This window comes from Solea senegalensis, linkage group LG9 (genome assembly GCF_019176455.1).
Source record: "Solea senegalensis isolate Sse05_10M linkage group LG9, IFAPA_SoseM_1, whole genome shotgun sequence".
Classification (NCBI taxonomy): Eukaryota; Metazoa; Chordata; class Actinopteri; order Pleuronectiformes; family Soleidae; genus Solea; species Solea senegalensis.
In genome coordinates, this window is record NC_058029.1 from 12,910,517 (window position 1) to 12,926,739 (window position 16,223).

The 16,223-nt window shown below is 39.6% G+C and overlaps 1 protein-coding gene across 2 annotated transcripts in view; it reads right to left on the minus strand.

Annotated features, from left to right (window-relative positions):
• The window catches only part of LOC122774892 (CUB and sushi domain-containing protein 3-like), a 199,257-nt gene that overhangs the window by 38,123 nt on the left and 144,911 nt on the right, over positions 1 to 16,223 (minus strand). For both annotated transcript variants that reach the window (XM_044034485.1, XM_044034484.1), the window contains exons 50-56: positions 14,569 to 14,754; positions 13,884 to 14,078; positions 13,116 to 13,289; positions 11,393 to 11,566; positions 10,533 to 10,706; positions 6,068 to 6,253; positions 4,711 to 4,884 (exon numbers count right to left, since the gene is read on the minus strand). In XM_044034485.1, coding sequence (XP_043890420.1) covers positions 4,711 to 4,884; positions 6,068 to 6,253; positions 10,533 to 10,706; positions 11,393 to 11,566; positions 13,116 to 13,289; positions 13,884 to 14,078; positions 14,569 to 14,754 — 1,263 coding nt within the window. The remainder of the gene's footprint in view (positions 1 to 4,710; positions 4,885 to 6,067; positions 6,254 to 10,532; positions 10,707 to 11,392; positions 11,567 to 13,115; positions 13,290 to 13,883; positions 14,079 to 14,568; positions 14,755 to 16,223) is intronic.

Consider the following 16,223-nt stretch of genomic DNA (forward strand, 5'->3'; position numbering starts at 1 on the left):
GAGGTGTGGGTGACTTTGAATGGAGGGAGTTCGGTGTTCTTTCGTTTTTGCATTCATTGGCGACATCTGCAGAATCTGAGGAAGAGCTTAACACACTAAGCAACACCTCGTGTTTCTCTGCTTCTGTTCCATCACAGAGAGGAAACCAATGACGGAAAGCCAAAATAGTCAAAATGTATGACTTAAAGAAAGAGAACAGTCAGCTATATAAATACATTGATAGAGTCGTCTGATGCTGCTGTACTTGTTTATACAGTTCAGTACATGTTGTCTCTTTGTGAAGGATCTGCGCTTTATTAGCTTTGAGATCCTGCTCCCAGAGCTACGACACACACACACACACACACTCCCTGCATCATTCCCCATATGCTCTCCATCTACAGAGCAGCAAACAGCTGCAGTAATACTGGACTTGTTGACAAAGCCCTGCTGCACAAACACCAAGCTCATATCTTCCACACACATTCTACTGCTCACATGTGCACAAAGAGGATTAGTCAGGTCAAGGGGACGTGGTTGTGTTGAGCAATAAGTGTATATGTGCATATGTGCGCGACGCTGCCCACACCTTGTGCATGTACTTGCGTATGCTTATCTTTGAAAATGTGTGTTAAGTAAATCTGCTTGTTTGCTGCTTGGCTGTGTATATTCACTTCTGTATGTGAGTAGATGTCTCACATACGCCGTCAGTACTTTGTTAGGTGAGGCAGCTTGTCTCTGCATGCACCGTGACAGCTATGATCTCACTAATTGGGATGGCGGTGGATTTGGTTTGAATCTGAGTTAATGTCCATTCACCAGGCTGCCTTTGTGAGGGTATAATAAGGCCTTTAACTCAGCCATGCAACAGATGAGGACAAAGGGGGAATGGCTTGGCAAGCAGTTTTAAGCCCTATCTTGCTAATTAACAAGGGAGGACAGATGAGAGCAAGGATAGATGCATGAATGAGAACTGTTGCTGACGCTGGGCTGTACTTCTCCGGAATCCATTGCACGATTTATTTTGTTGCTATTAGTGATAAAACACAAAAAAAATAGAATATGGCATTTTAATAATGGTTGGTCCTGAGGCGAAGCTGTCTGTAGAGTGTGGAGCAGCCTTTCTGCAAACAAACTTTAGATCAGGTAAGAAATGATAAGGGAATTTATATAAAAAAAGAGATAAATAAAACATACATTTTCCAGCTAGCTCACTTATTTTGCTAACACTGCAGTAATGACCACCTCACGTGAAAAGTTCTTACTGATGTCCTGTGAAAACTAAGGGTGCAAATGTACACTTGTGTACACAATGTGCATTTGCTGTTCTGAATATTTAGTTCCTGTAAACAAGTTCATCTTAATCTGCAACAGGCGTTTACTGCCATGAAACAAACCCATGGAGCCTCTTGGTGATGAACAAAAGGTCTATTTTTCCATTATAATTTGTTGATTTCATTCTTAATTAGAAGCATTGATGCATCATAATCTAGTGTGACAAAGTGAGGACAATACATTTACACTTTAAATGCCATTATCAATAGCTAACATCTATATAATTATCCTAAATGTCACAATTTTCTAAAAAAAAAAAAGAAAAAAAAAAGAAAAATAAGAGAACTTAAATGTGTCAAAAATACTGAGCCTGTAACTTCCATTGCTACAAAAATAAAAACTAATTCCAATTCCCTTCTTTGTTGGAAAAAAAACAATTTGTAAGTTAGTATCTTTAATTAAATTCATTAAAACCCATCAACAAACAGCGGTTATACAAGTTTCACTCAAAACTAATTTAAGAGACACTTTTGTCATTAAAACAGAGTACACATAATCAAAACTAATACTATCTGCTATAGCTCGACACAGCAGGTCCTTTTTCTTCAGCTTGGTAAGTCACAGCATCATTTATTATCATTAAATCCTCTGATCACTGACCCAGCACTCATATCCTGCTGCACAAAATCCTCCACAGTGGTTTACTCTCTAAACAGCTATTGCTCCTTGACAGTTTAAATACCTGGGAACAGTTCCATGTTTGCTTCACATATCTCACTTTTTAAGTGATATGTTGATGGTGATTAGGTTTTAGACAGGTTAAATCAAATGCGCTTAATCTAATTTGGTGTTATATATTTTCCCAAAGATTAAAGCAGAATGTATTTTGCTGGATGCTTTCAGACAAACAAGAGGTGGTGGAACGCATGGTGATGACACACAGCTCGGAGTGAGCGATAATATTAAATACAACACAAAACTGCAAATCATCACTTTCAAAGAGGCCCATTTATCAAAACAGCGGGGTGCTGATCAAATCTTCTCAATTATAGATGCAAAATTGCTTCAAAACACTTGGTGATAAAAGGAAGGGAAACAAAATATCTTGCAATACTGAAAGCATTAAAATCACAGCTACTCATCCATGGCCACTTTCTAAAGTACATCTTACTTTTAGCAGGAGGGTCCGACCTAATAATAAGATTGTTGCACTGTGGCCATAAAAGGAGGGACTTGATCAACAACAACACTCAGGTAGGCTGTGATGTTTCAACAGTGTTCAATCGGCACTAAGGGGCCAACAGTGTGCCAAGAAAATATCCCCCCACTATTAGAACAGCAGCAGCAGACTGAGCCATTGATACAAGGCAGAATGGATCAATGCTTGTATGTCGTTTATGCCCAAATATGACCCTAACATCCAACTGCTACAGCAGAAACTAAGACCGGTAAAACTGTAGCATATCTGCTTCAAGGTTTGATGTGCATTGTGATATCTGTGTTCTTTGGTTTTAACAAGTGGTTATTTGACTTCCTGTTGCCTTTCTATAATGTTCAAACTGTCTTCCCTCTGATCTCTGGCATTAACAAAGCTTTTTCACCCAGAGGAGAGCTGCTCTTTTCCTCATTTGGAAGCATTCTCTGTAAACACTGGAGATGGATGTGCATGAAAATCCCACTACACAACAACCATGCCTCATTTGGTCATTTGAATCAGTCTGACTGATGGTCTTTTTGAACAACCAGTAGGCCGTCTTGTCTATGTCTACATGGCCTAAATGTACCCATTTGCTGCCAAGTGATAGAGTGAGTGGTTGATTATATAATTTCAATATCAGGCACTTGAAGAGGTGTAGCTCCTTCTTCTTCGTTTAACAATTTCCACTAGGCTGTACCCTGAGAGGTGCAATGCAGCCCTCCACAGGAAAGAATGTTTCTGTCTGCAATTCAAAGTCCTTCAACATAGTTCAAGTGGATTTTGAGAAAAAATTCAGGCCAAGGAACAATTAGGCTGAACACAGCAGGCAATTATTCTGGTTTAGACAAAGACAAGTACCTCACCTACATTTTGATTTTGTTCCAATTTCCCTACTACCTCAAAGCTTCCCACCTGTCTGAGGAAATACAAAATATTGAAGCTGAGTAGACAGTTCACTCGACCACTTAAATGTCTTACAAGTCTGCTTACAAATATTACGTCAGGGTCAATGAGATGAACAAACCAAGTGGATGTTCAGTAAAGAGAATCCACTTAAATGGTCAGGAATGCTTAAGTGTGATGGGAGGGAAGCATGCAGAGTGGATAAAGGGGAGAGGGTTGAAGAAATACACTTTAACACACACTTTTCTTTTGAAAATGTCAAGAGGAAAGTCTACAGCTAAATAATACTCAACACAAGAAAAACAAGTTTAGTTAAAGCCTTCGTTCATCGGACCCTGCTTCTGCACATTCTAGGGTTAAGACGTGAAGTCATAAGTTACTGTCTGGGAATCGAAGAAGAATGATGAGCAAAGGGTTTGGGTTATTTGGCACTGGCTCAATATTCATTAGTCCAATGAAGATGCATTCAACAAATCACAAGAGCGCCCTTTCTCCAAGTGAAATACTGACGCTGTTGTAAGTACGGTGGAATTTGAGGATAATAATGGTCAAAAATATTTGGCACACATGAACCACTCACATAAATCATACAAGGCTTGCACAGAGTTGCAGTTTCGGGGCAAAGCATTGGCCAATATCTATCCTGTGCACTGTTTTCTCTAAATGTCATACAGGCATAAAGCAAATATTTCATTAATGCCATGTCTCCAGGTGCTATAACATTATAATTTATATTGTGGCAGAGTTTTGAAAAGTCACCTGATAACTGTCACTTATAGCTACGTTATGTTGTCATGCAGACTTTTGCTTTAACAACTTGTCTCCATAGAAACTGAGTTGTGAATTGTCTCTATGATGTATAGATACTTCACTACACATACAAACACATACATTTTAGAGCTCTTGTTGGAACTTCTTACTAGCAGAAAAATAATTCTCATGAAAACTGCTGACAGTGTGTTGTGCGGAATATTTGGATTATTTGAAAAAAATCTGAAATAAAAAATAGTGCTGCAGATTTTTTTTGTGCAAATACAACATATATAATTCTATCAAACACTGTCTAATTGTGGTAATGGTAGTAGTCTTAGACATTTCAAAAAAACTAAAATTACCAGTTGCTGGATATCACTAAATTAGGTTTTCAGAGTTTTGCAGTTGGGGTGATCCAAACTTTATAACTAAACTGCTCAAGAACAGACCAATAAAAAGACCCCCTGCAGAACAACCAACAAATAGTCCCTAATACGATGCTGTGATTGGTGTCATGAGGGAGAAAATGAAATATAGATTTCTATTTCATGGTCAGAAAGTGTGCAGAGATGCTTGAGTGTGCTACATGCGTGTGTGTGTACCTGTGCAGTGGGGCAGTGGACCACTCCAGTGACCGTTCAGTTGACAGGTGAGTGATGAGTCTCCTATGAGCTGGTGATCTCCAGAACAGGAGTAGCGCACAGTGGAGCCAAAGGTAAACTTCTCTCCACTCATCACACCGTGGGGAGGCAAACCTGGGTGGCCGCATTCCACCTCTGCATGACAGGGTGCGGGGAGGAAGTAAACTAATCATTGGATGGATGGATGGATGGATGGATAGATTAGTGTTGCACGTCTCACACTGCTGCTGGGACACCACCTTGTTTTCTGCTGTTGTTGGCGGCTCGATGTAAAGAAAACACTTATTAAACATTTATTGTATCATTTTACTCAACAGGAAAGAAGCTCTTTCAGAACCAGCAACACCTTCAGTAACACATTAATCCACACTGTCATGAATTATGAACGAGCAGTTCAGAAAAGCCTGTGTTGAAGGAGCAATTACTTCTAAGTTATTGTGCCTTAACGGTATAGACCAAAGTCTGTTTGCTTACTCACTCAGTTTTCATACAAAGACTATGCAAAGAGTAACATTAAGTGCTAGATTCTTATTTGGTACCACACTCTGCCTTTTGACCTTTACGTATGTTTGTGGGAGCCATCATATCACATTTGTCCCTTAACGCAGAGCAAGGTTTTGTAATTTCAGAGCCACTGATGCCCAGACACATGAATAAACATTGGAGACAGACACCCCTGTGTATCTCTTAAATTACTATTCTGTTTAATAAAGTAAACACTGTGCATCATCTCTCTACCATGAAATTAAGTGCCTTCTGAGCCTATGTGTGAAATGTAAAGGTTTACTTTAGTTGATTCAACTGGAAACAGGTCATTGCTGGTGGCGGACATGGAAAAAAACAATTTATGGATAAACAGCCGAGAAACAAACAGTTTGAGACCTCAGATAGCCCTTTTAAGTTCATGGATGGTTGTTGCGATAAAGCACTTGATTATGAGGGAACATCAGCTTTAGCCTGAACAACTGGTCCTATGACACTTCTTCCCATTTCTCAATTAGACGATGTGCAACATAACCATAAGCCACAGGGGGCATTGAACATTACACAGATGCTGCCAGTTCAAAAACTTAAACCATTAAAAACTCTATAAGCAATTGAGGACAATCTTGTTTGTGGACAATCAATAAAAAGTGTAACTTTTTCTTTTCTTAATTTGGCTTTTATGTAAAGTTGAGTGATGCATCATATTGTAGATCAATAACAAAAGGATAGTAGATAGACTCCTGCATTTAACAGTGGAGAAACACACTTTGACAAACAAGCATTCATTTTCATTTTACTGACACTTAATGTAACAAAGAGGCAGGTACTGTACCGATGCATTCTGGTAGAGGTTTGTCCCAGTGGCCCTCTGGCTGACACGTGAGCACTGACGAGCCAAACAGGTAATATCCAGGGTTACAGTCGTAGAAGACCACACTGCCGAAGGTAAAGTTACCATGCTCAATTTTACTCTCCCGTATAGAGTTGGCTGGGATGCCCGGGTCCGTGCAATTTACAACTGTATGAACATTTAAAAAGAGACGGAAAAGGAGAAGGACAAAAAAAAAAAGTTAAGCCATCTCAAATTATTCAGCTGGTTAAACATAATGGGGAAATACAGGCAGCAGTTCAATTCATTTTTATTGGTGCGGAAGTGTATCAAGCGAGACAGATGTTTTCAATGTTATTTTAAGGAAATGACTGTTGGAATAGCAGAGTTGGAAAGGCATTATTGTTTCTCCCTGACCCTTTCCTAGTATTCCCTTTGCCTGTTCACAGTCTAATGTATAGATTCAGTGTCTTATTTACTGTAAATATTACTCTCCTGATCTCCTCAGGGCTGTGTCCTTTCTCTCTTCTTCTATTCTCCCTACACACCAACGGTGCACCTCCAGTCACCAGTCTGTGGAAGCTTCTTCAGTTCTGAAAGACTGAGGAAAGCAATGTGACCTCTTTGCAATGAGGGTAGTCCCACTGTTAGTCCACTGGGCCCCAACGACATGGAGGACACAGTGAATCAGAGGTGAAACGTCAAGAAATCTAGTTGCTACTGATTCAATGACTTTTGACTGAGAATCTAGATCAGACAAGTGTTGTGCATTTGCAGCACGTTTGTCTATGTGATTGTGTATTTGCTGTGTGTTCGTTAACTTGGTTGTTACATGTGTTTGTATGATTTCAGGTCTCCTTGCATGTGTTTTCTTCAGTTGCATGAATATGTACAATCAAATGTGATATTAGGGCTAGGATTTGACATAGCTCAGAAAGTTGCATGAATATCGTGAGATCTTCAAAACAAAATTGTTTTAGACAGAAAAGTACACAAAAACACGCACAAAAAAAGGACACAAGTAGGTGGCAGTCATGCAGCTGATCTACTTCAAGCCTCTTGGCACATGTACATTTTGTGAGCCGGAGGAAGAGAGAACACACTCGTCATTGTTGGCATTTGGTTGTAGCTTGAGAGCTCATTCACTAAGGTGAGACTTGAAGGCTGAGAAGGTAAGAAGCTTTTTTTCCAAAAGAAAAAGGCTGGAGGCAGTGAAGCACAGACAAATCTAGAGGAGGTCGAGGAAAAGTTTTATCCTGTTTCTCCTGAGACTCACTGCCACATGCACAATCACAGGTTGGAGAAGGAAAAGGCTCTTTGTGTAGGTGGTTTTCAAATGTTTTTCATGTAATGCATAACATTTACTAAAACAAGTATTAGATTTTACATAACTCTAGCTACAGCATAGCTAGATCACACAGCTAAATCATAACCACAGAGGAAATTGGACACAGAGATACATAGAAAGGTGGAGGGAGAGAAAGAGAAAGAAATTGAAAAAGCAACAACGACAGTAATATTGTTCTTTTGGAAAAAAAACAAAACAAAAAACATCTGTGACTGCATCCAGGAGTGTTGTCGTGTTGTATGACTGTCAACACATAAGGAAAAATAAGGAATGATGTGTATTAAGTCCTTATGGAATAGAATAGTGCTTCAACATTTTGCATTTGTGTAGTTGAAAGCCCTGTCAACACAATTGTGTATATTTCAACAAACACATTTCAAATGCACATCTTTAAAAGCTCTGGTTTCGATGTATCTGTGTGTACATGTAAAATACAAAACAGTTACTGTAGATCTATGTATAGAACATACATGCAATGTTCATATAAATGCTCTGTAGATGTGTATTTGTCTGTATGTATAGCACTTATCTAGACAAGCATTCAATTTTGCCATTCAGACAACACATCTGCATCACATGCAGCTTTTTTCTCTTTTTTAAAAAAATCACAAATCTGTCCAGTGCATTCACTTTCCAGTACAGCGACTAGCAGTTAGGTTCTCCAAGTACAATTCTGCATATTGAGAGGAGCAGGGTATCGAACCCCGACCTTCCGTTTGGAAGACAACCCACTCTAACACTGATCCACAAATATGTTTTTGATCAAATAAGAACCCCAGTTCCCCTGATAAACAATTCTTTGTGCATCATTTATGTCCATATGTAATTACTTGTAGGTGTTTATAGTGTACATCATTCTAAAACAATACAGGCAGCACAAAATATCATGCAAAACATCATATTGCATATATGAAATTGTTAGATTTTTTTATGATGGATTTATCTAATTGCCTTTAGTTCCCTTTGCCTACATTATGTCCGTTGTAGTCACTGTGCGCATCATGTCAACTATATGTGGAATTTTATTCTGTCAGGAGAAATTTAACCTTGATTTCATCTGACATGGAATGTAAACAAAACAGCATTCCTGTGGCAATCTGCCTCATTAAGTGCACCCGGCATCGATGCTGGGGATGTGGCTCTTCCTCCCGAGAAGCTGTGCTGGCTTTTGTCTTTGCTTGGAGCCTAATTTACATAAATGCTATTTGTCAGCATGTTCACTTGTTAAAGTAATAATAGAAGCGGTGATACGACCTGATTGGTGGCTTTTGCCTGTTTATTCTTCAAACAGCCAGACAAGTGAGTCCAGGCTATATTTGAACACCATCAATAATAATAGCACCTCATGCTGGAAACAAGAGATGCATATATTGCCACAAATTTACATGCATCTTTTTAAGAGGCGGTCGGATATTCCAATCCAGGTGGCTTAGACAGCTGACAGTAGATGAGGGTGAAGTTGAGGGCAACATCAAATTAAAACAATATTGTCCATGTAGAGCAACCATAGCTCAAGGAAAAGGTTTAGCGCAAACAAAATTGTTTTTGACAAAGACAATCATGACATTTGAATATGATTTTACTCTTTTACCCTGTCCATCTCTATGGTGCCATTCACAGTAATGAAAACTCCATCTCTTCACATCTGACTGCAAAGGAAACTCATGCCAAGAGGAAAAATGGGCTTAGTCTGGCTTCGGCTGATCAAATCAATTTGGCAGACCAATTAAAGCAACACTCAAAACATTTAATAATATTACAGTCACTTGCTGATATGTTACTCTTGTTTTATTGAATCATTAATGTAGGTATTTTATTTAACCAAATCGTCATACTGCATCAAAAAAAGATGTATTAACATTTAAATCTTCAAATACATTGCAGGAAAATCTAAATTGTACTGTTTGCTTTGTATAGATTGTGGATTTCTTGGTCACACAGAAAAATGTCTGGATTGCTGCTGATTGTAAACAAACCACTACTAAAGCCTAATCAGGGCAAACTAAAACTGGCCACAGCTAAAACACAGTTACTATCAAGCTCTCCCAATGAGATAACTTGCAGTGAATGCCTTCAAAGCAATCTCTTCCTGCAGAAAGTTTCTTGCTAAAAAACATTGGCAGCAGAATTGTGGAAACATTCTTCAATACTTTCCATTCACTCTGCTAGAAGTTGCTAATGTTGCTACTTTTTCCTCTGAGGCCAGTTGTTATTGTGACGTTGTTGCCTGCAAAGACCTACAACAGAGAGTGAAATGTAGAGCTGCTGTTACATTTCAATGTAACAGCAGCTCTATCAAGTCTGCCTGACATGATTTCTTTGCATGGTGGTAGTCACAGTCTCCTGATGTCTGAACGATCATGCATTATATGGACAAAATCAGGCTTTGGGAACAGCCCCTTATCTCAGATGAAGGGAAATCTTAACACTTCAGCATACCAAGACATTTGGGACAATGAGAAAGGCCCCTTTCTATTCCAACATGACTATGCCCCAGTGCAAAAAGCAAGGACTATTAAGATATGGTTTGACAAGTTTGGTGTGGAAGAACTTGACTGGCCCGCACAGAGCTCTGCCCTCAACCCCATTGAGCACTTTTGGGATGAACTGGAGCAGAGATTGTGAGCCTGGCCTTCTCGTCCAACATCATTGTCTGACAGTTATCAATGCTGTACAAAATGAATGAGCACAAATTCTCAAGTCTTCCAAGAAGTGTGGAAGCTATTTTAGCCACAAAGGGGGAATAAAATCCATATTAAGGCATCATTACAGTCCCTGCTGGTGTAATGGTCAGACGTCCAAATACTTTTGGCTATATAGTGTATTCTAATATTGGATTCCTGAACCCTCAAAGCACCTGCAAAAACCTATTTTATTCTTTTTAACACTTTGGCTGGATCAAGTGTCTACATGCTGGCAGCTACACTGATGGCTAACCTGATTCATAGGAGCAGAATAAGATAGAACTGGCTCCTGTTCAAGTGTTGAATGAAACACCTTTGGATGTAGTGATACATCAAGAGCTACCCTCCTCAGGAGTCGATCAGATGCAGGTGGTTAATGAAATGCACGTGAATATGGTGCATGTACTGGTTCCAAAGTTCTTCAGCTGGAATTTACCTCTGCATGTCGGTGGCTGCTGGCTCCACTGACGGCTCGCCTGGCACTGAGCTGTAGAAGGTCCTTCTAGGGTGTAACCTTTGTTACAGGTAAAACGCACAACATCATTGTAGTTGAAGCCATCACCTACAGTGCGACCATAGATGGGACTACCGGGGTGACCACATGTCACAGCTGTGCATGTCCCAGGGAAGGAGTGGGAATGAAATGATGGAAGTGGAAGGTGGAGAGAAAGATAGAGAACATGTATAGGTGAGACAATTCAATAAAAATGATCAATAGGTGATGTACAGTGACACCTATCACAGAAATATCATTATCATATAATTAACCTCTGAGGTCAACGGGGGAATTAGGAATCAAGACATGATCTCAGTTGGAAAAGGTGGAAAAAGCTCATTTTAATGCATCAATAGGTAACCAGGAGAAGGAGTATTATGAGAATGTTTAACTATTACTGGCTTCATTGCTTCTTAGAGTAGTGGAGCAGGGAGATTTGGGAAATGCATGAAGCTTGAAATACTAAAGCTACTTGCATTACAACTCGCTCATTGTGCATACAAGCAGAGTCAAAGCTATACAAATAAATTAAAATCTGGGAATTGAAGTAATACTGTCCTTTTTTGAAAATATAGCCTCTATACTCATAATAAATTGTGTATTCTTACGAGCCTCTTCTGTGTCACAAAATAAAAGAAACATTCCTTTCAAGTTTACCCTCTCGGTGAAATGAAAAATCTTGACCCCGCAAAAACAAATCTCTTTCCTTTACTTCATACATATACACTCATGCAGACACAACTCTAACCCTTCTTGTCAGTCAGACAGCAAAAAAAAAAAAAAAGTGTTTTGGTACTTACGGATGCAAATTGGGAGCTGTCCGGACCAGCTGTGGTCCTGCTGACAGATCCGTACAGAAGAGCCAATGAGCCTGAATCCAGGGTTGCACTGGTAAACTACAGTGTCCCTGTAACCAAAGTTTTCTCCGACCACCTGTCCATTCACAATCTGCTCTGGGATACCACAGTGACCCGCTGCAAGATGAGGGAAATTAGAAAAAAAGATTTGTCGATGGCTCCTTCATTAACATTTTTAATTCCATAAAATGTATTTACATTATGAAGACGCAAATGTGGAGATCTATGTTAACTTAAGTGAGAAATACAAATATGACCAGAATTATTCCGACAGAAACTTGTAGGATATTTATCACTCTCCTGTAAGAATTCATTTCAGTTGAAGCAAAGTTCCAGTTTTGGAACTATAGATGTAGAAATCACAATCAGTTACCTCAGTCAGCCATAATTCTCATATGGTGCAATATTATAGTTCATCTTTCCAGGATCCAAAAGTGACAGCCTGCAGTAACGCACACTGAACGGATGGCAAATATTTTGATTTTGTTGTCACGATTGACTGACTTTGCATTTTGACATCTGTGTTATAAAATTAAATGAGGGGGAAAAAAATGATTTTTGAAAGGTCCTGGCATTATAATGCAAGAAAACAAAATTAGTTAGTGTGTAATGGATTTGAAAAGCATCTTTCTCAGCTCATTATCCCTGAATTATTGTTTATAAAGTCATATTGGCTTCAGCATCACCTGTGGTGATAACTCAGCTTTTTTCCATCTACACTAGACAGACAAGACTAGACTTGTGGAAGTCCTCAAAATCTGTGCAATACACTCATGCACATAATTGTATTACTTTCAGCCAACAATAAATCCCTTTAGAGAGGGGGAATCTTGCTGAGATTTCCACTGCCACTTAAAACCTGGGAAATTGCCACTGACTGTGCGTCTGATTTCCCTAATTTACTCCTGGACCCAGAAACTCAGCTGAGCATTTTACTATCATGCTCCAGTTGAGAACAGCCAGATAAGAATAATGCTGAAGGAGCCGAATGAACTGAGAGGTCAGTAATACTGACAGTCGTATCACTAAACAAAAGAGGTGCCCTTCTTTAATAAAGTGAACCAATCTTCAGCTGAGCTTAGTGAGCTGGTGCCACAGGATTGATAAACGGACTTATGCCTCTGCCAGGGGAAACCATTACATTCTGCTGCTGCATGGGTTTCCGTGCGACTCAAGTAATTACCTGTGTCTCATTTTCTTTGACAGTACAGAGCTGTGACCGTCTGTGGTAGCCAAGCTATAGCATATTTCCTTCATAGTTTATTTTAACAACAGCTCCACTTGTGCTTGTTCAGCTTGGCAGTTGTCTTGTAGTTTGAGTCCAGCTATGGATCTATAGCTGCTCACTCACACTTCACATTTTAGGAACACAAAGTCACTCTGACTCGGAGACTGTACAACACCCCGCTTCAACCCACTAAAGGCTGGTTGCCGTATGATCACTACATAGTCTGGGGCTGTCTCTTGTGTACCAGTGGCAGTGATGAGTACCAGCATGATGTCAAAACATGCCAAACGGAAAAAAATGCACACCTTTCTCAATGTTTAACATTGTCATTGGCGATACATACTTTGCAACAAAAGCAATTCTAGACACTTTCTGCTGCCCCATCTGGTTTGGCTCAACCAAAAAAAAAAACACAAATAACATTCAAACCCTGCTTACCCAGGCACCGAGTCTCCATCCCACTCCAAAGACCAGACAGGAGACACTCTCTCACAGCAGATCCAGTTAAAACGTAGCCAAGGTTACAGCTGAAAATGGCTGATGCTCCAAAGGTAGTTTGGGTGCCAATTTTGTTCCCATTAGGAGGAGTTGGCAGATTGCCACAGGAAATAACTGCAATGAGATGCAGAAGATAATAAAGAAGGAGATGGAAAATAAAAGAACAGGACACCAGTGTTGTGAGGTAGAACAAGAACCACGACGGATGTTACCTCTTCACGGTCAATAGGAGAGCTCAATCATTTACACACATCTTAGCAATCTTAATGTAATAAAAGATTGACCTGTACTATTCAACAGTGGAGATAATGATGTTTGCTTTTGTTCCAACATCTCTCACCATTTTGGTTGGCATGTCCTTGTGTCATTACACCGGCTATTTAGCACTTTGAAAAACACCGAACAGAAATAGTTCAAGAGATGCTGATTAAGTGAGCAGGAAATATGGTTTTCTTTCTTCAAGTCTTATTATTGCAATCTATGATTCTAATAAATCAGAAGCAAAGTAGGACATTGATTTTTCAGTCCGGCTGTATGATAGCATCCAATTACTAAAGACAATATACACATGCAATGTTTTTGTATGTATTATACTGTATTTACATAACATTTTGGTTGTGATTTGCATGTATGACAATATGATATCAATAATTAATTTGTAGTGTACTGTTTTTTCTAAACATTTCTTGTGTTGCAAAAGTCACTCACTTCTACACCGAGGTCTTTCATTCCTCCAGCTCCACGCCCCATTGGCCAGGCACTGGATGTGAGCAGGGCCAACACGGTAGTATCCAGGGTTGCAGGTGAAGATTATTTTTGTGCCATACTCGTAGCGGGAACCGTTGACTATCCTCCATTTCCCATGGTCCAGAGAGAAGGAGCCGAGACTGGGGCACATCGTGACTATGGCAAGATAGAAAAAAAAAAAAGACAGTGGATGCCGTGGGGAGTGGGCAGAAGAGATGCAAATAGTTGTAAATTTAAATTTCAACCAGCAGACTGACTAATCCATGTGTTAAAATGTAAATAGCAGCTTTTCTACAACAAAGATGTTTTCTAAATTGGCACTCTCTCAAACCAAATGAGTTTCAGAACAAACTTTTCTTGCTGTGAGACATCACGGTGGGGAATAAAAAGTGCTCTCTGCTGTAAACAATGCTGTCAGTCACTCATTAAAAAAAGTTTTCACTGCCATGTATAACATTCAATCCAGCCCCAACTTGCTTTCCTCAGAGCTGTTGTTTTCTTCCCTTTTCGCCACCTTACGACTAGTGAAGGAAAACTCATGTCTGTATGCAACTGCACCTTTCTTTACACTTCCTTAATGCAGCAACACTGTGCTGTGGGTTGTTGTGGTTATCCTGTCTTTTTAAATCACTCATTCTTCACTAACCAGTGCATCGGGGTATCTTGTTGTGGTTACTCCAAGTTCCGTCTGGCTGGCAGGCTGTAGTCGTCAACTCTTTGGAGGAGAGCCGGTAGCCACTGTTGCAGAAGTAGGTCACTCGTGTGCCGACAGAGTAATCAGCAGCGAGCACACCTCCATTTACTGGTGCACTGGGCACACCGCACGACACAGCTACAGACGACAAGAGGGCGATTGTCTACATGTTAATGTGCAACATAAGACAAATTCCATACACATTTGCAGAGAGCCTGGTAAACACAAGCCTGATAGGAATGCACATATTCACAAAACAGCCACATATATTCACAGGCAATATTGTGGTAGATTTTCATTTGACTAAAGTTAATTGCAAGTCTCTTTTCAAACTGTTACATTTTAGGAAGTAAAAACCAAAAACACTGGATTGGAACAGTATGGCCTTGTAGAATTTTGACAATAGAGACATTACCAACACTCAAAACATGTCACAGCATGGGAACACACAGATGAAATTAACTACATTAACTATGAATGCATTCAATTAGTTTGAGCCACGTCTAGAGAACAGACACTGAGCGGGGTGGATGCCATGAATTACCACTGGTGCACTTGATGGAACTGGGTCATCTTAAACTAAATTAATTGCTCCCGTTTGTCTCAAGTCAAGTCAAACAGGCTATTAAATCACTGCTAAATCTTAGGAAATGCAGAAGAGTAAGCCCTCTGCAACAGTTAATATCAACAAGGAAAACAAAGGCCTGCGCTCACAACCACGTAACGTGGTTCAAATAATACTGTCATTTGCTTATACTCTTAGGCTACTACTGAAACTCTCATTAGTTAGAGAAATCCATTACAGTATTATATATGAAACTGAGCCCTGGAGTAAACACCTAATCAGCCACATAGTCTAACAAACTTGAGAAAGGTATGTTATTAAAATTTATGCTCTCTACAAAGTAGTAGAGAGCTTAAAGTATCAGGTTGTAACTTACAAAATTTACAATTACCTATTAGACCAAGTCACTGAAACATATAATTGGTTGAGGTGATTTTTTTTTAATTTTTGAGATTGTGGGTATTTTAAAAGCACAAATGGAGCTGATTAATTAACTTAGCTTTAGGAGTCAAGCAACGCCTCAACTGCTACTTTATTTACCTGCCAAGCTTTCCTATATCTGGTCAGCCCATCATGCTTTGTTTGTCTCAGTTTCCTCAACCTCGCCTTCTCTTTACCCCCTACCTCATCCCTCCCCACATCCATGCATACATTTCTGGCTAAACTTTGTCTGGGGGGGGTGCTATAATCAGCTCGGGTTGACAACACTGTGATGGAACCCCACTCAACCTGACCCACGGTCAGTGACTTAACATGAGCTCTCAGTTAATAATTTTACTTTCAATGGTCCAATAGCGAGTAACTTTACAGCGACTTGCACAAGTGATAACATAACTCATTTGAACAAGAGTGGATCCAAACATGCAGATCCACAGTGCTCTAACCACATCACTTTAATATGACTTAATGTGGTCTCAGTGCCTAAACAGACAGATTGTTACACTTGCAAGGTTTCAATGTGTTTCTTATAAAAAGCCCGAAGGAGTAAAATTACATAGGAAACTAAGAAATTGTGGGATCACAGTATACAAACATAAATCGT